General features: G+C 38.1%; 1 protein-coding gene across 1 annotated transcript in view; it reads left to right on the forward strand.

The window, feature by feature from the left end:
• The window catches only part of EBF1 (EBF transcription factor 1), a 266754-nt gene extending 247241 nt beyond the window's left edge, over positions 1-19513 (forward strand). The window contains exons 10-14 of the mRNA XM_035890292.1: positions 12632-12697; positions 13297-13474; positions 15019-15198; positions 18885-19079; positions 19446-19513. Of these exons, the coding sequence (XP_035746185.1) occupies positions 12632-12697; positions 13297-13474; positions 15019-15198; positions 18885-19079; positions 19446-19513 (687 nt within the window). The remainder of the gene's footprint in view (positions 1-12631; positions 12698-13296; positions 13475-15018; positions 15199-18884; positions 19080-19445) is intronic.
• Positions 19514-27796: the final 8283 nt, after the last annotated feature.

The raw sequence follows: 27796 nt of genomic DNA on the forward strand, positions 1-27796 counted from the left end.
AACATGCAGGCAGGAAGATGCAAGCATTTTAAAAATGATTACCACTAATGTTTCTACTTGTCAGAAGTGCTTAAATTTTCCTGCACTTTGTCTAAAAACTTAGCACTTTTACCTTTTAAGAATTACAAATTTATCAGATCTTACCAAGCTGATTTACAAACACAGGTGACAGTTTATGATGAATGATGTTGCAAAATGTACAATATGTTTCCCTGTCATTTCTATGCATGTATATATTAAGAAGAAGATTAAGAAGAGAGAGAACCCCCCTCTGAAAGAAACCCTTGAGGTAGAGAGCACACACACAAATCTCTCTCCGGCGTTTCCTCGTAACTTCCTGCTCACTTCACTCACCCAGTAGAGCACAATTGTTCTCTGTGCATTTTCTCCCACCATATGGTATCCTCATTACCATACACTAAGGGTCCATATGGGGAACTTGTGAAGTGAACTGTATTCATTTTAACTGCCAGATGAGCAGCCTTTTGCTTTGCAAGCTTAGCTTAAGTCATCTGCTGTCTTTATGTTGTTATGGCAACACAGCACCAATAAAAAATTCTAATCTACTGTAAGTGTCTGGGATCACAGTATTTTAAATGCTTGCTGTAACTGTCCTCTAAGTGAAGATGCTTGTTCTTTTAGTATGACAAAGGGTTATTGTCAACTCCAGCAGGTGGCAGTAAAGAAATTGTTTCTTTTTTTTTTTTTAACCTTTAAAAAAAAATATTAATTTTCCTTTTTCCCCATCTGCCCCCACCTCAAAAAGTCATAGCCAGTCCTCTACATTTCCTAGGATTTCTGATGCTGAGGTCGAAATTGCAGGTGATACTTCTAAGTTGCAACTCAAATACTAAAGGTAGCAAAGTACGAAACTGTGGTGGCAGCTCATGCACTTTATTGGCAGAGATCCAGGCTGAAGCACCACTTCACCAGGATTCTGAAGCCTCCATAGCCACACAGCTAGTTCAGTTTTGGAGCAGTTTTTTAACTACGTTTCCAAACTTCTGAATCAAACACAAAGCTAATTAGGAATATCTTACAGTAATGGAAGTAGGCAGCATCATCCTTAAATATAAATAATTTTCACCTCCGCAGGCCACATGATATGTTGCATCTCTGCCTCTCTGTCTGTATTGAAAGTGAATGTTTGTAGTCTCAGTTCATCAGTTCACATTAGCCTCATGCTGAATATTTAAACACAGAACAATTTGAACACACCATGAAGAGAGACAGTGACTGCACTTTCGCTTGGAACAGCAAGAGCTCATCTAATAATAATTTAGTAAATCAGCCATTTAGTGGCTCAGTTGTACACTGTATTGTGCCAAATAATATTCAGTTCGACTGTGTGCTGGTGAAATTGAAATTCAGACTCCGGTCACGTGGCACTTTTTTGCTCAATGAAGAGATGAAACGGAAAATCACCCTCCCAATAGACTCTTTGAATGTAGTGATTTATCAAAAATACAGCAGAGTGACAATATAAACAGGCTTTGGTTGTATGTGGTACAATCTATTCTAATTAGGCTTTTACTGTTGTGGTTTCTTCTGCACAGATTATTTGATGATTCAGGATTTGCATTTACATCTTCAGTTTATGTTATATATGGGCAGAGAGCAGTTATATATGCGCAGTTACGGTCCTTTAAGGCCCAGCCCTGTGGGAAGTGTGGTGGGACCTTTATTGCCGTTTTTCGAGCACTGGCTAATGGGGAACACCATGCCCTTAGGAGCAGTGGGGAAACACAGCTGCTGCCTTTCCTCCTCATGAAGCCCCATGTATGTTACTTCATAGCGTGAAAGCAATATGAGATTAATTTCTTTTCCCCGTTTAAGGCTATCAGGACTTGTAGGGAGTGGTAATATCTCATATTAGACTAACTGGAAGAAAAACAGGCAAGCTTTTGGGTGCCCAAGCCTTGCTCCCTGCGTGCTGACAGTACCTTTTCCCACCCATATCAGCAGGTCTAATAAAAGATATTACCTCACCCTACAAAACTTGCCTTGGTTGTAACCATAGACCATTGTGACTTCAGCCAAAGAGCTATGCTTTAAGGCTGTCTCTGATGAAGATGGGGGAGAGAGAATATTTTCCTGGAAAGTATGCTGTGAAGTTTAATTTGTTCCCATTAAAGTGGTTCTTTGAGATCTTTGAATGCAGGGCATTGCTGAAGTGTGAAGTAATAATATCACCTACAGTTTCCATTTCTAGCCTAGTTTTAGGTGTTATGCAGTGGTTTACGTGGTGATGTAAAATACGATTGCCATGCATTTCTCACAACACAGTCCAATTGAGTAGCAGAAAAAGCATCCTCCTAACCATCATGATGCCATTTAGCAGAGTGCACTGGAAGCAATAGGATGTCTGTTGTTGTAATTCTTCTAAGAAATACAGGGCTTCACAATCTGTACGCAACTGCTGACACTCGAAAACTCAAACATTTTGGTAAAATGAATCAAGCAGTAATGTTTCTTTTATGAGATCTCCTCACGGGAAGGGAAGGTTTGGCACCATTTGGAGATCATGCTCAGTGATCCATCATAGCGACGTCGGCTGTCCTGGCGCGTCTCATAGGTCACTCGATCGAACCAGTGGCTCTTACAACTATATTATTGCTTATGGAACAGTAATTGAGGCACCATGGTTAAAAATTACCTGGTCTAATAGGCAGTGAACAATTTGCACTCAATACAATTATAAGCCAAATCATTCATTTCATAACACTTGGACTAATTTATTTGTTGACCTTTTAATATCCATAGCTCTTCAGTAGTATTAACTGCAACTCAGACAAAATCTCTTGTTCATTTTACTTTCATTGATTTTTTTTCCATTGAGGCAGTAACAGTTGTTTGAGTACAACCTTTCCTTTCTGTTGTAAAAGTCAATCATGTAACATGTTGATATAACTCAACAGGACTGAAATGTCCTCTAAGTACAATAGCATACAATCTCATCCTACTTGTATAAACACGGATATGCATTTTGGGTTTATTTTAGAGAATGTTTTGGAATGTATTTGTGACTATAGATGACAAATGATATGCTTGCTGAGCGGAGAATGAAAACAAAACACAGAAGCATTTTTTTAAAGCAGAGCCATGTATATGTAGCACATTTTTTGTTCATATATTACAGGAGATCTAAGATACAGTATTTCTGGAATTTGTCTCTGTTAATTTTGTTTTTTAGGATGACCTAAGTGTCTGTAGTAATAGTACTATATTCATAATTTCATCTAGAAATAACAACTTGCCTTTTTGAAGTCCTAACATTTTACAGATATGCTTAATTTTTCCAAATATGAGCTTCTGACAAATAAAATGTGTGTAAAAGTATTTTTTTTAAATAGGAAAGACATAATGCTAATATTTTTATAAGCTGAATTTCCTTTCCTTTTTTCAGCTTTAAACTAGCATGAGTGCTAAGAGGTTTTGATGATCAAAAAAGTTACTGAAATATTGATGTATGTTGAGAAATCAGTGGCAAGTTTTGAAGCACTTCCATAAAATATGTTGATGTAATGGCGATGGTAATCATTTCATTTGCAACTGAAAAAGGAGCCCTAGATTGTGTAAAATCCTGTGCCTGCTTTTACATTGTGGAGGTGTACACAGAATGAGAGTGTTATCTCTGTGAAATGTTGGACAAATTTAATTTCCTAAATACATGGTTATTCAACATTTATACTTGCTTTGGATAATTTCAGCTGAATTTTTAAGGCCATAAATTAAAAATAATAGTATCAGGAACAAAATATCTTTTGTTTCTGATAAGAAAGTTGACAATTTTTTAGGATGTGTGCTAGGAGGCACTTCATTGAGGTAGTCGTTCTGAGCCAAAGCCTCTTTGTACAATAAAATACTGTAAGTCCTTTGAACACATAGTTATAAAATATAATTGTTACACATTTGGCATTTTATGCTTCCCTAGAAATTACCACTTGGTATCTACACCTAATCTATGGTCTGTCTTTTCATTTCAATTGGGTCTGAAGTGGTCCTTCGTTGTAATGAGAATGCCCCTTTCAAGAGACTTCTTTTAATTATACCGATGATAAAACCTAAGTGAAAGTAGTCATTTGTAGGGGTTATGACTGAGCAGTGTTTTAACTGTAATACTAAAACCTACCAACATTATTCCAGTCTCTATTTCAACATTTTTATGCAGTCACTCTCCGCAGAACGTAGTGCAATATCATTGTAGGTCAGAATTTCAATGCATCTTATTTTTCAGTTTTCCTCCTGCTACTAAAGGTAACCTGAACTCTTAATATCTAAATACCTGAAGCGTACAATCCAGAAAAGTGACGGTTTCACAGATCTTAATGATATGCTGGGGTTTGTTTTGGGTTTTTTTGGTTTGTTGGGGTTTTTTTTCCCTTTGTTAAAAGAAAATATGTGTGGGTCTTTAATTGCATACAGGTGAACACTTGTTTTTTAGAGAAAACAGCTACTTCAGCATACTTAGATATTTATATGGGTAAATACATTAATAAAGACCAACTCTGAAAACTAAATGGACAAAACATATGTACAATTTACACTTTAATTGCTGGATAACTCATCAGCCATCCTTGCCTTGCAATACCAAGCATAATAATGTATCTCTATAGATTTAAATGCAGTCAAGCGAATTATGCCACCCAATACATTCTAGATTTGACAATTCAAAAGTGATGCAACCTGACCTGTGTTTGGAAAGTCTTTGTGTATACAAATGATAGAAAATAGATACCAGCCTATTTGCCAAGTAAAATGTTTTTCACTCTTACAAACGTATAATTGGATATCTACATTGTGCCACACACAAAATCATAAGCCACATTTAATCTTTTTTTTAATCTCCAGTATTCCAGGGGATTTTTCTAACGGGCACAATAATATGATCCGTAGAATAAAGCTTCTAAACCAGCCTGTGCAGTATCTTTGAATGACAATCTCAGAATTTAGTGTCTCTGTTCATTTTTCCAAATTCTCTTTAAGTTTACTTAAGTCCAGACCCTTCAAATAATTCAAAACATTCTTCTTCTTCCATAAGGGGACTTTGACAACTTTCCAAAAATATATGGGTATTAAATGGTCAGGAGAAGACTTTGAGTAATAACTCTTTTTTTTTTTTCTTTTTTTTTCTTGCAACTCTCACCTGCAGCTCTTTTCAAGAAATAGGAATGTTAATACTATGAAGAGCAGAGGAAGAACTATCAGAAAATCTTACACATGCAAAACCAAACCCCCCCCCAAACTTAAAAGCTCATTAACCTCAATAACAAATGTCTGCTTCAAAGTACTGTAGATGCTGGTACAAATAGTTTGGGGTAAATTTTCAAAAAGAAATGCCTGAGGTTCCTATTTGAGATTGCTTTGTACATGTGCCTCTGCAGCTTGTGCCCAGGGACTGAAGGTAGCTGTGGCACATATGGAAAATTTAGAGTGCAAAATGTGCTTTTAGGTCATTGTGGCAAACCAGAGGTCAGATGGAAGAAAAGATTCTAATGTTATCGTTTGTTTGTTCATATATTCATGGATAAATCAGGAATAATCTTTTTGTTGTCTAGATAGATGGGAATAGTATGAGTCGCTGTAAACTGGTGGGATGGAGGAACTTCTGTAGAGGAAGTTGGTGAAGAATTTTTTGTTAGCAATTGAATTTATGTGGACTTACCCATTCATGATCTAGTTTGTATCATCTCCTTTACTTTGTCTTCTAATGATACACTGGATTCCACAAACTGATCATGGTCATGGTATGAAAGATGGGATTGCGTAAGTAAGGAGAAGTACGGACAGAAGAACTGGTGTTTACATGCTGAGATAAATTCTGCAGCCTTTTATACAGCATGAAAAATGTGTTTCCTTTCGTGATCTCGCTGTGTTTCAAACCAAGGGGATCTGTTGTTAGATCCTCACAGTGTGAGCTTGCAAGAAACCCATGGGAAATGCTGTAGAAGATGCCAGAGAATTACTGTAGCGTCGATTTCTTAATGACAAGGGTAGTGAGTCCCAAATATGACTGACATCTACCAGCCACCAGCTGATGAGTTGTAGGATGTGAATAGATACAAGAGTACAATACAGTAACATCTACCAGCCCTGTGCTGTGTGCATGGAAGGTAGATTGGCGTCATGAGTTAAAATCTGACAACTCTGAAGGGTTCCTGCAGGTAGCTATAAATGCCTTTTTCTGGTAAACTTAGGGGTCTGGGGCAAGACATACTGTAAACATACTTAGGAGAATCAAAATTCTACAGCTATCTGAGGGATGTCAGTCATGTAATCACTCTTGGATAAAGTCCCTAAAAGAGGTGATTTAAGCACTGGCAGAGTGATTTTAGTTCTGCATGTCTGCTTTCACATACCCACTCTTCTCCCTTTGACTTAGAGACCTAACATTAGCAGAGAACTCCAGAGCTTTTAGCAACAAAACCATCCAAATTACTTGCCAGATGCTTCAGTTGATGATAATATGGTGGGAGCATCCAGGCTCTCAAATGTCAGTTTATTCAAAGAGTTATTCCAATGCAACTGTATTAGCGCTAGTTTATTCCACGCTACTGTGTGTCTAGATGAAGTACACATCTGTGCTAGCTACTAATTCTGTTGCCATTGTTATGTGCCCATCATTTATGGAAATGAAGACCAGCAGCATGAGTGGTGTGGATTAAAAAAGGAGGCTGATGCCTTTTTTTAGTATCTAACTGCACCATATTAATAGGAGGATAATAGGGGTAAGACGGGAGAATTGCAAAGTCAGACTTACAGGTGTTCATCATGGTTTTGTTGCTTCTTTTGTCAGCAGTGTTTGCAACAGAAACTGTTTGAATAGGGTGTATTTTTCCTATTGCACGCATTTATCACCTTTGTGGTTAAGAGGTGTTTTAATCATCGATTCTCAATGTTTATGGCTAGATGCCTGCTCACATTTGCACTTCAGTGTTTGTTCTTTCTGCTGCCTCATATAGGCTTTCTATATTTTATTTATAAGGTTGGCTCGTTGTGGAGCAGGTGGTAAGGTCATGCATGACTGTTTTTAGTGCTGTAGATTTAGGCTGTGATTTTCAGTTTGGGTGGAGGCTGATGAGACTACAGTGGCTTGGAAAAGCTAAGGTTCTAGCTTACACTGTAGACTTATTTTCTGGAAATTACCATTGAAATTCAGTGACAGGAATTCAGTGCACTTCCATCCGATAGGCAGCGGTAAGCAGAAGCTTTTTTTTTTTTTACCCCTCAAGTGAAGTATGTTGTCTTTCTCTCTCATTTTGCCTTCCTGTCTTTGTACTATCTATATGGTATTTAATTCTTCAGTATGATTCAATTACAATATATGGAAACAATTCAGTTGTTTGTTTGCTAGAGAAGTTTTCATCTTTGTGTGAGTACAAATATCTTTTTAGTAAAATGGCCCTGATATTTTATACTTCCTATTAGGCTGGCATAGTTCCCTCAGTTTTACAGTAAATGGAGGATCTTTACATTTGGAATGGCTTTTATGAGTCTTTATAAAACTATAATTGCTGAAAATGATACAATAATGCAGTGCTCAGTGTAGATGTGGAGAGACGGGAGGTTCTGGACAGGCTGAAACTCTTATATACCAAGCTAGATGGCTGGCATTTTAGATCTGTGGCATCCTTCTAAACGGCTCTCTGCCAAAATGTTGGGTTTGCCTTTACACTTGAAAGAGGTGTTCACAATTTTATCTTTACCTTTTAAAATATAACGCATACACAAATTTTAAGTTTGAAACTTCATTCCAGCACATATCCTTAACTAGTGTATTTATAGTTTCACCCACTGAAAAACAAAGGAAAAGTTTGAGCACAAATTACTGTAATTTTGACTTGAAATTTCAAAATGTGACCTTTCCAAGGTGAAAGAGGGAACTGGGGGCTGATGTTCAGCATTTTGACGCTGCAGAAGAGGTTTTTTTCTTGCAAGTAGCCATGAGAGTAGGAAGTTAGAAGGCAGAGCCAGGAGGTCAGACATAAGAGTCAAGGAAGTATGAATGACATCATCATCCCTAAGTACCCTCTCAGAAGATGAATGAGCTCTTTCTTGTATTACAATGCTAAAGAGCATTAGAAGGTGATATGATATCCAGACAACACATAAGATAAATGCCTCGGAGTATGCTAGAACAGCTTCCCCCCCACGCCCTCCACAAGTACATAAATCCTTTGGTGGTCTCAATAATACATGTGGCTGATGAGCATTATATATTGTGGTCAGCTTCTTCTTGACAAAATTCATTTAGATTTAACAAGTACCTTGAACGTTATCTAATTTAGTTACTTAAGCCAAATAACTCAGTGTAACTCTAGATACCCTTTAGCTGACCAGACTCATGGCCCTTTTGGGACACAGAGTGGATTTTTTTCACTAGTTGCTGAATAAAAAGTACGCACATGTCAACAGAAGAAATATCCCATCTTTTTTAAAGCTGGTACAAAATGTGTTTATCATGATAAAACTTGACACAAAATGTTTTTGTCACGATAAAACTTGAAATGCAGGTTTCAGGATCTTAATGAATTCCTTCTGAAGGGAATGCCTGCCACAAACAAAACATGAACATTTGCTGTAATGTGGGTTCAAGGTACACCCTGTCAGAAGTGGATTCGGTCTGAATTTCAGTGTTTCTGCTTCCAAAGCACAGTCATTCCTGTATGATTTATATAATCTTTCCTACAGTAATTTTGGAATATGCAAAATTGCGGCAGACTTCACTACCCAGTCTCCTCTTGTGCTTATGTAAATACCCCTTAGTATTTTCAGGAGGAAAATTTGATTAAAATATTTAATTGCATTTCTGTTTAAAAAATTTAAGAAGTAAAAATCCCTAGTAGAAAATCAGCTTCAGTTTGAAATAAAAATGGACTCTGGATCGATGGTGTGTAGCTGCATGGAGGGCAGAATTCTGATGCATCATATTTATTCACTAAGACAATCTTTCCTCTTTTCAATATTTTCTCAGTTGTTATTTTTATAGAAATAGAATGATGCTCATTTGAAATAAAATGCAAGACAAGACGACCCTCACATTAGCTCTAACTAAGTGCTGCAAAGTCTTTATTCTAAGCCAAAAGCTGTCAGACTTTTAGCATTAATAGAAGAATGGATCTTTCTTGACAAATGCCCCCATAAATTAGATATTAGCTTTAGTCAAACTCTCTCTCTCTCAGGAAATATTTCCACTTGCATATTCAATTGGAAGGACCTTACATGATGCCCACTTACTGCTATGAAAATCTAGGCTTCTGACATGAAGGCAAAGAAAAATTTCTGTGAACAAAAGAATATCTGGAATAACAGACCTTGAGCTTATGCAGAGATTTCTTTTTATAGAATGTGAGTTTCACTCACTTCTTCGTATGTCTGTCTGCTGCTCTGTCCACCTATCTATCTGTTTATCTATCACCATTGCAGTGGTAACATGCAGTATCAATTGGATTTTAAAAGACATAGATCTTTTATATTAGCTGTCCTTTTTTATAATGCCTTTTACAAATTTAATCAATGCATTTTAATCTACAATATAGTTTAAGTGCAATATACAATAAATATTCGAGCTTCATCTTAAACATGCTCTAGCCTTTAAATTGTTAAAACTGCAGTGCCCTTTCAATCTACTTACATAATGTCATAAAATATACATTTCAAGGTAAATGAAGTCAGCTACTTCAATTTAGTCCCTCAAACTGGTAGTAAATGAGAGGTTAACACTATGGTGCCAAACCCATTATTGAGTAAATTTAGCACCTTGGACAGCTCTGTAAAATCTTTATTGCTTTCCTGACCTGCTCGTCATGTTCTGTCTATGTGTTCAGTGGCTCTCAGCTCTGATTGAAAGGCAATATATTAGATCCCGAACACAAACATGCTCGGGGGCTGCTTCACTGTGAGCGTAATGACATGGAGGTGAGAACAATTTTCTGGTCACCGCAATCCAAGCACCTTGCAAGGTCTGTTGCTCTAACTTATAGAGGACTTTTGGGGCTCCTTTGTATGTGGAGTTGTAACAGGAGCTTCTATGGTAATTTAAGCAGAGCTGCAAAGTGTTTAAGATGCATTCAGAAAACAAGAAGTTAATATCTTAAGCGTGTCTGTAGTAGCATTTTATTGTGTATTTTTAAAGCTAGTTTGTGTCTATAAGAACTACCGTCAGCTCTGGAATAGAAGATACCACTGTTTGACACAGGAGCTTTTGTGTAACATTTACTTCATATGATCTGAAAATGTCATAAACAAGAAATGCTTTTATTGTGTGAAAATATTGTTAGAGAAAGTATAAAAAATTTACAGACTCTGGAAATGTTGAAAAAAAAATAACCATTGACTAGCTAGGAAAACTGAATGCTACTTGTCAAGCATATTTCAATAAACCATCATGACAATTAGTTTTATTTACATGCAATATGATATGGCATCAAAGAACTTCCAGTGTTTACGAACTGGAATATATTTGATATTAGGTAAAGCAGCTGTAAGATTCCATGTAATTACCTCATTTTTTAACATGGTCTTCAATCTCTTTTTAGATGCATTCTAAGGTTTTTAGCTCAGCCTTACATAAATAACTATGATTAGTCAGGTAGAGCAGAAGTGACTACTTAAACTTCCTTTTTTTTAGTAATTTGGCATAATGACAGCTTAGGCTAACAATATTCCAAAGCAGTTTGTGGGCTCCTTATCACATTCTAATTTTCCATCAGTGAAATATATAGTGCAAACAATTTCTACTGAAGTGAAATAAATCCTAGTTTGCAAAGTCAAACACCTGTGCAGTAATTTTCCACCTAAAATCATGGATCGAAAAAGATAATATTTTCCAGTAATGTCTCTGTTCTTCTCTAGTTTGTGTCTTCAGTAGAAGGCAAAAAGGGCAACTCAGTGTTCTGGTGATTCTGGTAAAGCAACAAGGATTGATTGTACCTGGGTATTATTTGTAGTCTGTCTGTCCCTGATTGTATTGCAAACTGTTGTGGTCAAGGCACACAAAAAAATCCAAAACAGCAACCATGACAGAGAGGGGAAAAAAAAAAACCAAAAACAAAACAAAAAACCCACCAGAAAAAGGCTGTAGCAACTTAACTCCTCAGAATCTGTTTCAAATGTAGTGATTTAAAAAGCCATCAATTACATATTAAATCTCAATTCATATGTGGAAAATAATTTAAATGTGTGTTCTGAGAGAGGGGTGTGTGCAGCAGAACGCAAACCTAAATGTTTACTGGGAGTACAAAAATCCTCCATCTCATTTTTGAATTTAGGACATTATATATGTCATAAGTAGTTACTGCAGTATGACAACTATTTTATCTTATATTATAGAGAATTTAAAATTGAAAAAAATGCTAATATGCATCTAAAAGCTTGTCATTTGAAGAGTTGTTCAAGGATTTTTGAAGAGGTTATGGTGACAGCAAAATGAACGCAATTATATCTCTATTTTCTGATCACAGTCTACAGTATATGAAAATTGAGCATTACTGTTTCTTTTTGGTATAAAATATGGCTATTGTGTAAAATATTTTAAGTTTAAAAGTTTAACTTTGTAGAAAACTGTAAAAACCTTAGAACTGGTACTATTTTTGTAAGCTACCTGCAGAAATATACTGTGGTGAATAGCATCATGTTAGTATGTTACAGCAATACTTAGGGGATGGGAATTAGAAAAATATATTGTTTTACTCAAAGGACAGTCTTGACTGGTTTTGATCAGACAATTGGGAATTTGCTAGATGCTTTGAAAGAATAAGAAAAAAAAATCTTCTGGGTTAATTCTGCAATGCATTTTTACATTTTCTATCAGGATTGTTCATACAGATTTTTCCACACTGTAAAATGTAAGAACACAAGAAATGCTATTACTACTTGAATGCCAGTTTAAAATACTCTAAAAAATATTAAGTGAAACAGAACAAATAGGAAAATGTAGAAAAAAATTTTCCCCAGAATGGGGAACTAAATCCCAGATTATTTTAAATTCTGCTGTCCACGCAGAGAATTTTTCCAGGAAACACTGCACCGTACGGGGCCATTCTCTCACACAGTGTGTGTTTTCCTCTTGTGCATCATTTTGTGTACATGGGTCCTACCCTGACCCTTCATATCAGGATACAAACCAAAGAAGTTGAAAGGTTACATTACCATCAGCATAGGACTGATTGGATATCTTTTGAACGTGGCCTGCTGGGTAAGGTCACAATTCCTGCAGTATGCAATTAAGAATAAAATAAACACATCGAAGGGATTCATAACATGCTCTGAATGACATTGATTGCAGTAATCTAGTAAATGACCTCAGGATTGTATTCTGCAATAAACCAATGAGTGGTTTATAGTGCAGATGGTAGAGACAATTGAGTGATGTATTTTATTTTGCAGCGCCAATGATTCTCACCTTTTGACTTGATTAAGTGTGTGTGTGAATAGGATGAACTAGTGATTTAACACCATTCAGTGGTTGCTGGGAGTTGTTACAATTAAGGTGTACCTGGTGGGAGAAAAAAAAAAAAAAACCACAAAACATGGTGCAACTAATAGAGGAGTATGAAAGATTCTAATATTTGTTTTCCCCCACAAGGAGTTTATTGAACTCAGAGGAATGCATCTGTTTTTATATTGACAGGAAGTAATACTTAAGAGGGCTGCCGATTTAGTAGAAGCACTCTATGGTATGCCACATAATAACCAGGTAAATGCATTCTACTTCAGCAATTCTAAAACATGGCTATTTCTTAGATGTATAGATAGATCAGGGGCTAAAGGTATATGATACTACAATGTGAGACAAGAAGAAATATAGAGGGCAATGTCGCATCTGGAGCGGGGTTTAGTTTGCTTGTTTTCTTTTTTAAAGGGTGTGAATTTACTGCTTGTAAAAGCAACGTGTTATTAACCCTGGAGGCATTTGCCCACTTTCACCAGATACAATATAATATGGGCAATGATATGCATTATGTCTTGCCACCAGTGATTTTTCAATCTCACCCTAAAGACAGCTTTAAGGTGGAGTAAGTCTAGGCTCCAGCCCCATTCTGCCGGTTGGTCTTGTTATACAGAAGCCTGGCCTCTGGGACTGAAACTTCCAACTCTCTTACCACCGGCGTCAGGGTTTATCACAAAGACAGCAGATCTTATAGCATTACCTATCAGTCAGCCAACTGGTTTAGAAAGAAAAGCATCTAGTTTTGCCCTTGGACAGAGAAGTGTTTCATTTTAGTGTGTACGAAAAGGTTTGTCAGAGTCACGTTGGTAACTCTTCTATTCTTTTTTTCCCTTCTTATCCTCTAGGAAATAATCCTGAAAAGAGCAGCAGACATCGCAGAAGCACTCTACAGTGTCCCCCGCAATCACAACCAGCTCCCCGCCCTTGCTAACACGTCAGTCCATGCAGGAATGATGGGAGTGAATTCCTTTAGTGGTCAACTAGCTGTCAATGTTTCCGAAGCCTCACAAGCCACCAATCAGGGTCAGGAGAAGCCTCGCCTTCCTCTCTCTATGAACCTTTTCTGATAAAAGTCAGGGAAACATGCAGAGCAGTGACAGAGCGATGATGGTTCAGAACTGAAGGCTTGGAGCCCGGCTAGGCAGGCGCTACCGCACACGCATGCACAGCTTCTGAGTGGCACAGCACTGGTGGGGTGTTCTTTAGTGACTGTTGCCCCATTTTGGGAAAAGCACTTCTGCATATACCTAAATAGCTTTTCCTTCTGCTCAGAATAGCACTTGTATTTGTCTTTAAATCCCACTAATTTTAAAAGGATTTCTATCGACTTGAGCGTGTACTTAATCTTAAGTACTTGCTTATCTATTTTCGTGAGCATGGATGATCTCTCAGTCTAGGCCTGATGTAGCATTTCTTTATAACACAAAAGTATCCCTTGAATATTTGTCTATTCGGTTTTGTTTGGTTTTGCGAGAGACACAATATTGGCACTGATTGTTTTGCAGAGCTTGAGACTTTTCTATATTTTGAAACTAGCAATAGAAATATTTGCAAAGACATTTTCAGAGCTTCTCTAATTTTTAAAATAAAGTGCTTTTCACTTTGTATAAAATCAATATTGTTTTAATTCCTATAGTTAAAAATAATAAAAAAAACCCCTAAGAACATTTTTGTAAAAACCCTTTGCTTTTTCCCCTCTCCTTTGCTCAGCTCTACTTATTATCCAACTTAAAAATCCACTTCAATGAGAAAGGATTACAATGAGGCTGTTTTCCAGAAGGCCAGACAAAATTATTTGGCATTACACTAAAAAAATAAAAAATATTTTTTAGATCAAAGTATTTTATGGATGTACTGTGTGGTAGGAAGAGCAGTTGGCATTTTTTCTTCTAGGGGTGAAGATCCATTTTGTATTTCTGTGCTTCTAGAAGCCAGTCTTCCTTTCTGGGTATGAGTTTCCCCAAAGATCATTTCCAGAATTAGACAGAGATTCTCATTTTAATTTGGTGCCAAATTTGGTAGTCATTTTCTACCAACATAATCATCAGACCGGGGCAAAAAGACTAAGGATATCCCACTACTTTGAGAAACATACCCTACGTTTTCTGAAGTGTGCAGTGAGCATCTAATTTCAGATGCATTAAATGAGGGCGACATCAGAGGGGAGTTAAGAAAAATCACATGCTTTTAACATACCTTGAGTCGGTACGTGCTCCTCACTTTGAAAATGTAGGTCACGTTTACTCCATTTCCTACAAACATCTCTTTTAGATTGGGTATTCCTGTAACACCCAACGGGAATCTTCGCTTGAGGGCATGGGTTGCCTGGGGAGCTGTGAAGGCTGTAGCCTCCCTTCTCCCCTTCTGCGGTCCCATCAGCAATGTCCTAGGCAGTGAGGGTTTGGGTTCCCTTGTGCCCAGTGGTCAGTCCTGGCCCTCCCCAAGCACACCTTGGCTGGACTAGGCTGCTGGCTTGGTAGCCCAGAGTTACTTGCTTGTAGCTGTTTGTGTGAGAAGCTGTTCTTGGGCTAATACCAATTTCTAAATGTATTCCCTCCCCACAAAAGGTTTTACTCGCAACTCAAGCAGCGTGTCACCTCATGGCTACGTGCCAAGCACCACCCCTCAGCAGACAAATTATAACTCTGTCACAACAAGCATGAATGGCTATGGGAATGCTGGAATGTCAAATTTAGGCGGTTCTCCAACCTTCCTGAATGGATCTGCTGCCAATTCTCCCTATGCCAGTGAGTATTATATGACTTTTCTGTATTTTGTGCATTTTCATTAGAAGGAGATGGTGACTTTTCTGTGATACTCAATATTTAGTTTCTGTTTGAAGCACTTAAAACAGGACTTGGTCCTTCCTTTCCTCTCCAAGACACTGACCTTTGAAGCACTTTGAAGGCACTAGAGTTGCCAGCAATGCTCTTCTCTGTTTCTCTGCTGGTATTATTATTGTTGTTTTTGTTGTTGTTATTATTATTATGAAGTCTCATAACTGCTTAAAAAGAAAATCTCTCTCGTGATCTGGTCTGATAAGTTTCATAACTTACCTTATACTCTGTAAATAAGAAACTCTTCTCAATATTGCTAGAAAGCAGGGATGGCCTAAGTGACTTAATGTCCTTTGGAGGGGATCAAAAGTCTGTTGTCAGTAGACAATTTTTTCTTGCAGTGGGTGTGAGAGGAAGGTAAGGATATTTGCTGCAGGAAAAATAGGTTTTTCCAGCTGTAAGATATGAAGGGCAGAAAAGTTTACTGTAATAAGACTGACATTTCCATAAGCTGCATGATGATGTTTCCGAGACCTCTGAGCAAATAATATGTTCATAACCTTTATAGAAATTATGAATTACTATTGGGCCTAATCTTGATTGCTTATACCCCATTTGCTTTGTAAGTAGGTATTATATTGACTTCACTGAGAGCTTAGTGTTAGTCAGTAAAATGTGACAATGGCTCTTAGAGTTTGTGTTTTAATGCCTGTGCAGTGAATGCCACAAAGATGTAAGTCATACAAATCATATATTCCATGGCGTACAGAGCTTATCATCTACAGTTCCAGTTATGGAAATATTTATGCCTAGGACTAACTTTCTGCATTTTGATATGAAAGGTTTAGTAACCTGTTTAAATATAACTACATTTCTATTGGTAAAGGCCTATGAACCTCTTCTGCAGCCACTCACATAGCTCAGTAGTCCCTATTCACATAAGGAAATTAAATTAATAGGACCTGCCCAATTCCTCTGACATTACTCATGTGGCATAAAGGGTTTTGCTGACATCTGTACAGAGCTGCTTGCAGAATCAGGCCAGAAGGTCTTGTCATATAAATAGGTTTATAGGCTGAGACCCTAGCATGGACAGGACAAACAGACTGGAGAACACATGAAGGTTTATGCAGCAAATCTTAAGTTGAGTTGTGTAACAGCAGTAATGAATTACTTCGAATTGCATTGCTAGAGTTCAGAATTTAAAAGGGGATAGTAACCCTGATTTTAAAAAATTACCTCCAAGGCTTCTTAGCTGTTGCAAATTTAGAAGAAAATATTTAGGCACATAACTAGTACTTGTAACCTGGGAATTGCTAACCAGTTATTATTTTTGTACTCTAATAATAATGTAACAAGTAATGTTACAAAGTACCTTACTTATTAAGTTGAATTTACTGTCATAGAATCTGTGCACTCTGAATTCATAATATAACATGATTGATGAGACATCTCTTTTTGGAAGCAGATGCCAGTAATGCATTTTAAAATACGCTAGCAGTGTATTATTTCATATTTATGAACGAAGTCCTCTTTAGAATAGCACTTAACTCCCCAGCCACGATTCTCTATTCTGGTTATATTTTGGGAGGTTTTCTTGGTAGATCTGTCATTCTGCTAATGCCTAATCCATTGAATCAGAAAATGCTTCAATCATGACCTGAAAATTAAAAGGTGGCATTCTTAATTAAATCAATAAACTAATTGCTGTATAGTAGCAATTCAATTTAGGTGCTTTGATTGCTCTCCCTTAGCAAGTACTTCCAGACACAGAGTGACTTCAGACTAAGATTGTATCTGTCAGACTGTGAAACTTTGAACATTTAATTTCCATTAATTGATTTCCTCAGTGTTAACAAATATGATATCAGGTTCCCAAATAAGAACTTAAATAGGGTGATTTTTATCTACATAAATGCAAATAAAATAATAATTCAGAGCCCAGATGATAGGAATTTTACTCTATAATATGTAATTATTCATAGCCCCCTTGTGTATATAAGCAGTTTCTAAACAGGAGGAAGAATGAAAGTATGGGTTGGTCCTTTCATTTTTTTGTTGGATTAGAGGGGAAACTGGTGATGCTGTCTGAATATAGAAGTAGTTGGCTTTATTTTCATGAAAACAAATTTACTTAAAAACTCAATGATAAATACATGAAACAAAGATCCTTATCCCACTATACAGTAAAATAACAGTTTAAGGATATATGCATTTAAAACCTGAACCTCTTATATAGCCAATTTATGTTTTGGACAATCAATTCAGCCCCTAAAATAAAAAAGAAAAAAAAAAGAGAGCCTTATGTCTGTGCTTATTTGGAAAAACAGAAGACTCTCATTTTATTCAGTCTTGTAGTTAAAGCCAGATCTTCATTTGATGTAAACCAGAATGGCTTCATTGCTTGCCTATTGCAGCTGAGATGCCAGTCAATGGCTCTGAATGAGAATGTTGTATTGACTGTGTTCAGACGGCGGCCGCAGGTCTTCTGGGAGAATTATTTGTCATGACCATTATAAAACAAGCTTTCCTTTCAAAATTCTCCATCTTGGGTGAGATATGAAATGCCACTCCATTCCTGTGCATAAATAAAATGGTCACATGAGGAATATGACTGGTTTTCATGTCACTGAAAATTCCTGGGGAGTCCGCACAGCAGAAAGTTTTCCAAAGTTGATGGACAGGGAAGCTGGAGACTTGGTACTAGTAGCTATAACACAGAAAGCATCTGTGGCCATTGTGGGAAAGGTTTAGTGGTTTCTCCCATTGGGAGGTAAAAGAGAAGCATGATTTCTGTCAGTTATCCACACTTTTTTTTTCTTGAACAGACAGTGGAAACACTAGTGCCAGGAGACCAGAGGAGTAAAAAATTGTCAGAATGGCCATCTCTCTGGTTGCTTTATGCTGGCCAGCCTCTGTATGTGTGTGTGTGTGTGCGCGTGTGTGTGTGCATTTACAGCTTTTGGAATAACTCCTTTTAAACCCTCGTTCTTGCAGGGTTTGAGAGAGGAAAGAAACCCAAACACTTTTGCTGATTTTTGACAAGGAGGTTGACTGGGTCACCTCTAAGACCTCTCTACCTTCTGCAAGTTTGCTTGAAATCTTTCTGGACCCAGCTTGCTACAAGAAAAGCACAGCTTAAAATGCTGGTTTTGGAGGCCAGTTAAAAACTCAAACCTTTCCAAGTTAAAAATTCCAGATCCAGATTTGTACTTTAACGACTCTCCTTGCCCATCAGTTTTGTAACCCCTGAGTTACCTACACAGTCTGGATTCCCTCTTCTCCACCTACACAAAAGCATTACAAATTCAGACCAGGGCAGTGGCTAATGCCAATCGCTAGAAAAGTTTAAAACAGGATGGCAGGACAGGGTTGTTGTAAGAATAAAGAATTGCAGTGACAGAGAATTCAGGGAGTGTTCAAGAGCTCCTAGAATTACTGCTCCTGTGTGCCTGCAAAACAAAACAAAACAACATGTGGGTTTCCTGTGGTGATTGGTCACACTTTGTGAACAACCAGAAATTTAAATGCAGTAAAGGCCTTGGACATCTGAAATTAGACCCAGTGCACCCAAGAAGCAAAATTCTCTTGTTTCTGCGGCCTGCTGATTATCTCATACTAAGGAATGCCTTTTGGGGGGTCTTTTTTTCCTCTAGTTGTGCCATCAAGTCCGACAATGGCCTCCTCCACTAGCCTCCCCTCAAACTGTAGCAGTTCCTCTGGGATTTTCTCCTTCTCACCAGCCAACATGGTCTCAGCGGTGAAACAGAAGAGTGCTTTTGCGCCTGTTGTGAGACCGCAAACTTCTCCTCCTCCCACCTGCACCAGCACCAATGGCAATAGCCTGCAAGGTAGGTGAAACCAAGTCTGGAGCACAGATGGCTGCTCTCAAAACTGTGAGTTCCCGGTGCCTTGAGAGGCTCTGAGCGACACTGAGTTGTCAAAGGGGATAGAAGACAAGGGGGGATCCCTGGTGGTCTCTGTCCTAAAGTTTCCTCCTGTAAAGAGTAACTGGATTCCACCACCAGCCCACCTAGTACCATGCAGGTGTTTGGCAACCACCCTATCTCTAACTCGACTAATACTGCTGGATTGAGAGGCTGTGTCTTTTAAAGCACAGACCTACTGTTATAATAAAAATGAGTAATATTTCAGCTTACTAATACCATCCTTTTTCTTTCTTTCCTCTCTTATTCCCTGTTGTCGTCCTTTATCAGACCAGTCTTTTGTGGACTCTAGCAAGTACTCCACTGCAGGGTCTCTCCAGGGGCTGGCCTTCTCCTGAAGTACGTCACTCGATCTTCCCTTCCTTTTTTTCCTTTGTCATAGTACACTTGTGCAGAAATCCTACTGAGAGCAAATAGACCATTACAGAGCTTGGCACAAACCTTTGCCTTTCATAAATAGAAGACACATTACAAACTAACAGCAGCATTTTCCAGTTTAACTCATACCAGGGCAAACATTAGTTTCCACTGATTAATGTACTTATGTGCCAATTTAATTCCATAAATGACGCAGGGCCTTTTTGAAAGCCTCTTCAGCTGTTGGTATCAAGGGGCTGCTCCTTTTCTGCATCCCTTCCCCTCTCATTACAAAGTATTCCAGCATTAGCACCTAAATCTGTTTCAAAGCGTTGATGCAAGCCGAGGGAGTGACAGACAAAAGCTTGTCCAACTGAGGATGCTGCAATGACCAGCACTGCCTGTTTCATTGCTTGGTTCAGCCTGTTTTACAACACTGTGCCTAAACCTTCCTGGGTCACTACCTCACTACGCGTTACTGTGCCGAGAGAGACGTTTTCATGCTCGCTTAGTCCAAGGAGTTTCCATAAGCAGATGCAGCCAGCTGCCTCCAACTGTGCCAGAGGTGGGAAAGGTTTTGCGGTATGCGTTGTGCTTCCCCCAGACCTGAGGTCTGTTTTCCTTTCCATGTGCCTGTGCAAATTATCCAAAAAGCATCGAGCAGGGAATAAAATCCTTCATTTTTAAAGCCGTGTCCAGAAGGAGCTGTGCAGAGCCAGGGAGGATGGTTCCGCAGACTCCACATGTCACTCTATGGCCTCTGGAAAGAGAAACACTGGGCTTGCAGGCATAATGCTGATAGCACCATTAAAAGCCAAAAAAATCTATATGCAGGCAGAGTAGGATGAATTCATTCATAAAAGCTGGGCTCTGTTGTGACTGAAGGAAAGCGTTGTCCACAGTGCATTTTACACTGGTGAACTGGGAGGAGGAATCCTTGCAGATGTACCCACAGGCACACAGGAATTGTGATAATACTAGGAACGTGGGTACCTTCAGCCAGGACCTTGTTATAAATACAGACTGCATCAGGAATAAAACACAACAAAGTTTTCAGATGAGCTGTAGTGTTCAGATTATTTTTTGTGTGTTTTAAAAAATCTAGCACTGCCAACATGCTACAAGCTTTAAAGGCACCAGCTAAAAATGCTTACCTCCACATGAAAACAATGAAAAAGGAGCTAGGAGTTGACTGCTAGAAGCTTTTGAGTAAGTTAATGTTTTTTTCTTCTCCTCACCTTGTCCCAGCCTGCTGTTGCAGGTGGAGGGAAAAAGCAAGTAACAGGAGAAAGCTTTTCCAGGCACTGTTTTTCCTTTCACAAGAGGCAGAATTCCCAGATTTCACATATTCTGTTATGAAAAGCAATTATGGAATGAGCTGAGAGTACCGGACGCAACTGGGGCTTGCTGATTGCCGCCTCATTATGTCACATCCAGATCTGTAATGCCCAGAAACCACACTGATCCGAGTGTTTCCCCTTCTTGGTGAGTTAAAGACACACAGCCTTTAGTCCCAAGCCTTCTGACACCACCTGAGGCTTGTAATAATCACTCAGAAATGCACTGCCTGTTGTTCCTTATTGCTTAAATAAACAACCATGTGTAAGGAGCCTGCCTGATCTCTCTTGGGCTTCTGGATACATCAGAAAGCAATCAAGCTTTCCTTATGTAGCTTAGATATCAGAACTCACGAAAACAACAGCTAGGCTTATTTGTTGTTCTCTTTGCCATGCAATTTTGTAAAACTCAAAATACTTTATTTCTGTAATTTGCTAGCCGTAAATACAAATTAGTGTATGATAGAAGAAGCAATGCCCATTGGTGGGAGTTTTTCTACTCTCTGCCCTCCCTTTTTGGAGCAGATGTGATCTCATACCTACAGTGTTTCCCACTGATATCTCTGTTTTCAGGATCAATAGCATGCTACAGTTGAGAGAATTTGCATGAGTAGATGTAGCACTTACAGAACAGAAGCAGAGCAATAGTAGAGCAATATATGTGAAGACTTGGAAAGAATGGAAATATCAAAGACTTTAGGCAGAAAAGATATGATTTTGCCATTTGCCTTGTAATTTAATTCAGAATCTCAGAGCTCTTCAGAACCAATAATGCTTTGAAAAAATGAGCATCTGTACCATTTGTTTCCAATGTCAGAAGGTGCATGGCTGATGTGTAACTATAGGGAAATGTCTAAGACATGAAGGGAGGAATTGCAATTATGTCACCTTGTTTGGGCTATTACCCAGGGCAGAGAGCTGCGCTGTCCCAAGAGAGAGGCAATTCTTGACCATTTCTTGTTGAAATCAATTTGGGGTTGATGAATCTTCTAGCTTGAGAATTTTTTGTTGGAATAACGTTTTGACATTTTCTGAAGTGTAGGTATTTTTTCTAAAGCAAAACACCTTGTTTTAAAGTTTAACTATATTTAGAATTTAGAAAGGGCTGAAAAGGATAAAAAAGGTTAAAGTGGGATGCACAGAGGATTAATTATCCATCTGACTCTGCTCAGTTGCATTCATCACATATAGGAAGACTCTACCCATTCCCATCTGCTCAACTCCTTGCTTATCTGAGCAATAAAGGAGGGAGCACTGTTGTCAGTATTGCTTTTCTCCGCACCGCAACATACGGCGCTGATGTCCAAGCACCGCAGTCCCACCCCTATATTCTGCTAAATGACTGCCATCCAGAAATCTGCAAGTGCTTTACTAATAGGGATAAAAATGATTATCCTCAGGTAAGAAACAGAAACAAATCAAATTGTTTGATGTAATACAATGAGCTAAAAGGAGAACTGGGACAAAACCTGTGTCTCAGGTCCATGCCCTTGTGAGTCTTTTCTATATTCATATAGGGAAAAATTACACTTTCACCCTTAGCTGTAGGTGATGCCTTGCAGGGCTGCCACAGCAGAATTACAGTCTGGTTGACTGTATCCATCGCTGTCAATACCTATTTTATTGATGCCATAGAGGTCCGTGGTTCAGGGTCCATACCCTGGCCCACACTCTAAGGATCTCAAGGGCAGAGTAGGGAGCAACCACAACAGTGAGAGCATCACTTGGCCTGTGTTTCCTTCATCTTTAGTGACAAGAACCAAAAGGACAGCCCAATCGTGAGAGTTCAGAACTTGTTATTTGAGACACTGCTGAAATAAAACCCTTTGAGATATTTTTTTTAAAACAAAGCTGCTGTTGTTTCACCCACTGTTGATTAAATTGGCAAGGATTCTAAAAAAAAGGCAATATCGACTTCATCCTATGATTTGAGATGAAGAAGACAGCATAGCTATGGAGATAATAGGGATCAAAATGCGTCCTGAGTTTATCTCCGTGGTAGAGCCAAAAAAAGCCCATGACAGGAAATACCTTAGCAAGGAACATCTAAGACGTGGTGATGTCCTCTGTGCTACTCACTTGAGTGTCTTTCTGTAGGGTTTAAAGCAACTCAAGTCACTTCTCTGTCACTTTTATCCTCATTCTCAGCTCCTTGAAGAGCCCTTATGCGAAGCGAAACAATCAATACCATGATCCCACATAAAAACATTGCTGAATGATAAATTCCAAGAGCTGAAATGCTGCTGTATAGTTGCAACATGTCACCGCTGAGGATGGCCTGTTGCAAACATGTGGCTGTGTTTTGCATTCTTGCCTTCTCCTCTCATTTTATTTCATTTAATCAGTGCAGTTTACTCGAGCTGTTCTCCCCTTGCTGATTAGACTTGTAATTCTTGCACATATGGTGGTGTTTGTGGAGAAAACATTTCCCTCCTCTCCCCCTCCAACCCCAAATCTGTGAGTCTTTTACTTTGGCTCTGTTCTTATCAAATAATTGCAGCTGTAATTAAAGCACAATGAATCAGCACCAGTCGCAGGGTTGAGTTCTTCCTTAAGAAATTACATGTCCAGATGTCTGAGATGGCAGGCAGTTCTAGCATTTAAATAACGTGCCCATGAAGTGCTGCCAACCTGAAGGTGAATCTGTTTTCTACCTTTTGGCAAATAACCATGCAACTGGTATTTTAAAGAGGCATTGTTGTTACAGTTTTCATCATAAGCTTGCATGACTACGTCCTGTAATGATGTGCTTGCTCACAGTATATCCCTTGGACACTTGGTATGTCTGATCTGCATAGAGTCCTTGGTAAACAGAGAGAGACCAAGCTGGAGGTCAAGCTAGGTGGAAGACTGTACCCGTTGACGTTTACTGAATGTCTCCTCTTTAAGAGAGGTGGTGTTTTCATAGAAAATGATGTTAAGAAGCATCATAAAGAAATACTGATGATTCAACTTAGCCAACAAAAGAGAAGACATTCTAAATGAACATTAACATACGACTCACCTAATGTAGTTGGTGATGTCTGCTACAAGTATAATAGAACGATGAAACACCAGTCTGCTAAACCACCAGTTAAGGACATATTTAAATTTGAAAATTGAATTTGGGAGTTTAAGTCCTTTCTGAGCACCTGGAAATGCATACATAAGTAAGTCCCAGGCTGAACACTGAACTTGTAAGAGAAAACTGGCATAGGAGAACGAAGCACCCTTAGTGTGCCTAACGCAGCTTCCACCCCGCCAGATCGGTCACAGTGCTGGGCTATGGGACTCCGGCTGTTTTCTCATATGCGGAGCAAGCATCTGCTTTGCTTTTAAAAGAGTAATAGAATGTGTGGTGATGGCTGGGTCAGGTTTAAGCCTCCTGAGCGTTTTGAGATTTTCAAACTAAAATCGCAAAATTAAGTTGGGGTCTGATTCTGATATCGGGGGAATTGCACTTTTTCTGCAAGAAAGGCACTGATTTCAGCAGAGTTACTTGCAATTTAAACCACTTTCAGATCCGAATGAGGCCTCCCATGGTTACTGTGTACATAGTTGTCTCTACTGGGTGAAACTTATATAGAAATTGAATTCACAGCATGGCTGAGTACATTGCTAGTAAATGTTTAAAAGCTCTGAGGATTTTAAAAGTTGCTTGTTAATGCACAAAAGTAACTTCCCCCCCACCTCTTTTCTCTCTCTCCCCCTCCCCTTTCCTTCTGACAGCTATATCTGGCATGATTGTTCCCCCCATGTGAAAGAATTGCCTTGAAGAATTTTATTAACGAAGAGGTTGAATTCTGCTTCAGAGAGAATCTGATACAAGTCCCAGAGTGGAACTTTTTACTCAGGCCTTTTTAAAAATAAAAAAGAAATAAAGAAGAATCTTACAATAACCGCGGATTTTTAAACAAAACAAAAATCACCATCCTTGCAAATACTGAAATTAACAATCTACAATTGCAAGGTGTTGATTCAAGCTGTCCATCCCAAATACCTGGGAGATATATTTATTGTATGTTGGTAAAATATCCACTTTTTTTTTGCGGGGGTGAGGGCTTGCTTTTTTTTTTTTTTCTTCTGTTTTTTGTGGTTTTTTTAAGGCTTGATTTAACTCAACACCATTTGTCTTTTATAAATCATACGATTACACAAGGGACACTAGAGATGGAACTCCACATTTTTAATTTATGATTTTATTTTTTTTTTAAAGCTGTGTAAAGAAAAATAAAGTGGTGTCATTTACATACAAGTCTGTATGGGACAGAATAGAAGTGCCAGTTAGTTTTTCGTAGAAGAATTATGGCCATTTAATTAAGGGTCGGCTCGTACAGGTTGCTTATCCAGTGGTGAGTAGCTAATACGATGCATTTTTAATGTTCTGATTAAATAGATATCACTCCTTAGAAAGCTGATATTTTTGGATAGCAAGGGCAGGATGAGGAGTGGGATTAGCAGCCCCTGCCTTTTATATCAGGCTAAATAATTGTGTAAATAATACAAGAAGTTGGTGAAAGCAAAGGTAAGGATGCAAATAACACATTTCCTCTTGAACTGAGAATCCAGTGCCTCTGATATCATGCTAAAACCTGCAGAATTAGATTAGCATGGCGCTCTCTTTAGCTTATATATCAGACCCTTTCCAAACGAGTGGCCTTCCTGACGTTTAGTGTCACCTGAGCTGTGCATAAAATGCCCTTTGCATTTTGCACAGCCGTCTAACGGCACAGACTGCGGCCATCACGCGCGGGGTGTTTTCGGCGTAGCCCCTCGCCCCTCGATCTGTTTGTGTTTATGGGGCAGCACGAGAACAGCCTTGCCTGCAGTTCTGCAGCCTCGCGGTCTGAAAGCACGCGTTTTTGTCAGCCTCCCACTAGGATTGTTCCTGTATCAGCCGACCCTCTCAGTTTGTATCATAACATATTAAGCAACAGGTAAATGCTTTTGAATAGTAAATGGAAACATGAGCTTGGGGGGGGCGGGTGGTGGGGCTCTTAGGAAGGTTTCAAATCCAAACCATAGCTTCTGTTTTACAAAAATTTTGCTATCATTATCTGGGAAGTGTTCTTAAAAACTATTAGTCAAAGAGGCAGCAAAGCTCTGAAGATGCATTACCTGGTATTTTTTTCTTTGCTGTTGTGTTTTGTATGTAGTTATAAATACTGTAGATTTTTTGTGATTTTTTGCCAAAGTTGTTGTTCTATTTATACATTTTAATGTCTTAAGACAGTTTTTCAATATCACAAAAAAAGAATTTTACTGCATATTTTGCAAAAAGAGCTCACTACCTTTAGCTTGCACATACTTGCAAAATTAATTAAAGAAAAAAAAAGCTTTTTGTTTCTGTTTTTTGTTTGTTTGTTTTAAGGGGGATTTTGTAAAATATCCATATAAATAATGTATTTATCTTTGGAATTTGTACATTGCTTTTTATCCCCTAACAATTTTATTTTATTGTGTATGTTTGCTATGTGAAAAGTGCTGATTTGTTTGGTCATTCACCGTTGTATTAGCTGTTTAAATGTGATTTTAAAACATTTCATTTATAGGGTTTTTTTTTAGTATTGTTTAAAACCATGCTTCCATTTTTTTTTAATTTCCACCCAAAAGCCATTGTCTATTTTTGTATTATTTGTAAGTTAAGAAGTTTTTTCCAATATATGGCAAAAAGTAGCATATTATTCTTGTAGCATTTAGTTATGTAGATTTTAAAAAAAATGTATCCTTTGCTTTTGAGGCTTAACAAAAACTAATGCTGTTTTACTCTATTAATATGCATGGGATTTCTCCTCTTTGGAGTGACGCATTTTTGTGCATTAAATATGGGGAGAAACTTCATAGAACTCAATGAAAATACTTTCTTTCTTAAGTCTGCTTGTATATTTCTCTGTCTTTCACATAAATATAAACCAGCAGATTGGATGCCTTAACAATGCAAATCATATTCATTTCACTTGTACATTGTACTGTGCACCAGAACTGTCAATCATCACTAACATTCTAAGAAAAAAAAAAAAAAGGAAATGAAAAGCACAAAAGAACTGTTTTGTTACCTTAAAACAATATAACTTTTTTCTAGTCGAGCAAGAAATCATTTACAACGATGCTGCAACTGTGCATGCTTCCTGTATGAATTTTGCAATGGTTTTCACTAGAATGTCACAGTGTGATCTCTGGGGGGAAAGGGAAAAAAAAAACAGGATTTTTTTTTTTTTTTTCATGGTGAGAAAATAAAAGAAGAGAAAACTGGAAAATGTGAGAGACATCAGTTTATTGCTTCTCTGTATTCCAAGCGATTATTCTAATTCACGTAGTAAGCAACAGCACGGCAATGTAATCAAATTTAAAGCCATATTTTGTCCAGTGACACCGTCAATTACTCTTGTAGAGCTCCACTCAGAGACGTAGCGATTTGACACCAGTGTTAGCCATCGATGTTTGTAGTCTTCTACGCCAGTGTCCAAAGATCCTTTGACAATGTGCATAATTTTGTTTTGTTGCAGCTATTTATAGTGATCTGATGAATGGGAATTTCTAAAAATCGCCCCCGCGCCACCCGTATCTTTTACAAAGTAAAAGATGCAGCTGTTTACAGAATATGGCTTTAAGTGGAAACAGTCAGATTTCAGTTTCAACAAGGTGAAGCTTCACAATGACTGGATGCATAAAGTATGCCTATTTCCTCACAGTTGTACTAGGATGCAGCTAAAATGAAGTCATCTCCGAAACTACTAACCTTTCACCTTCTTATCTAAATCTTTTTGAATAGACACACACACTGTACAGTTCTATTGTTAGAGAAACTAACTACTGTAGAGATTGTTATAATTTTTTTGCAGAAATTCAAGCTGTAAAAACTTTTCAACTTTCACAATATTTAATTAAAGTTACTTCCTGTCTGTGAATACAGCTCCTAGTTGCGTGTTTATTTTTCTGCTTCTGCTG

Source organism: Egretta garzetta, unplaced genomic scaffold (genome assembly GCF_000687185.1).
Source record: "Egretta garzetta isolate BGI_Z169 unplaced genomic scaffold, ASM68718v1 scaffold612, whole genome shotgun sequence".
NCBI lineage: Eukaryota > Metazoa > Chordata > Aves > Pelecaniformes > Ardeidae > Egretta > Egretta garzetta.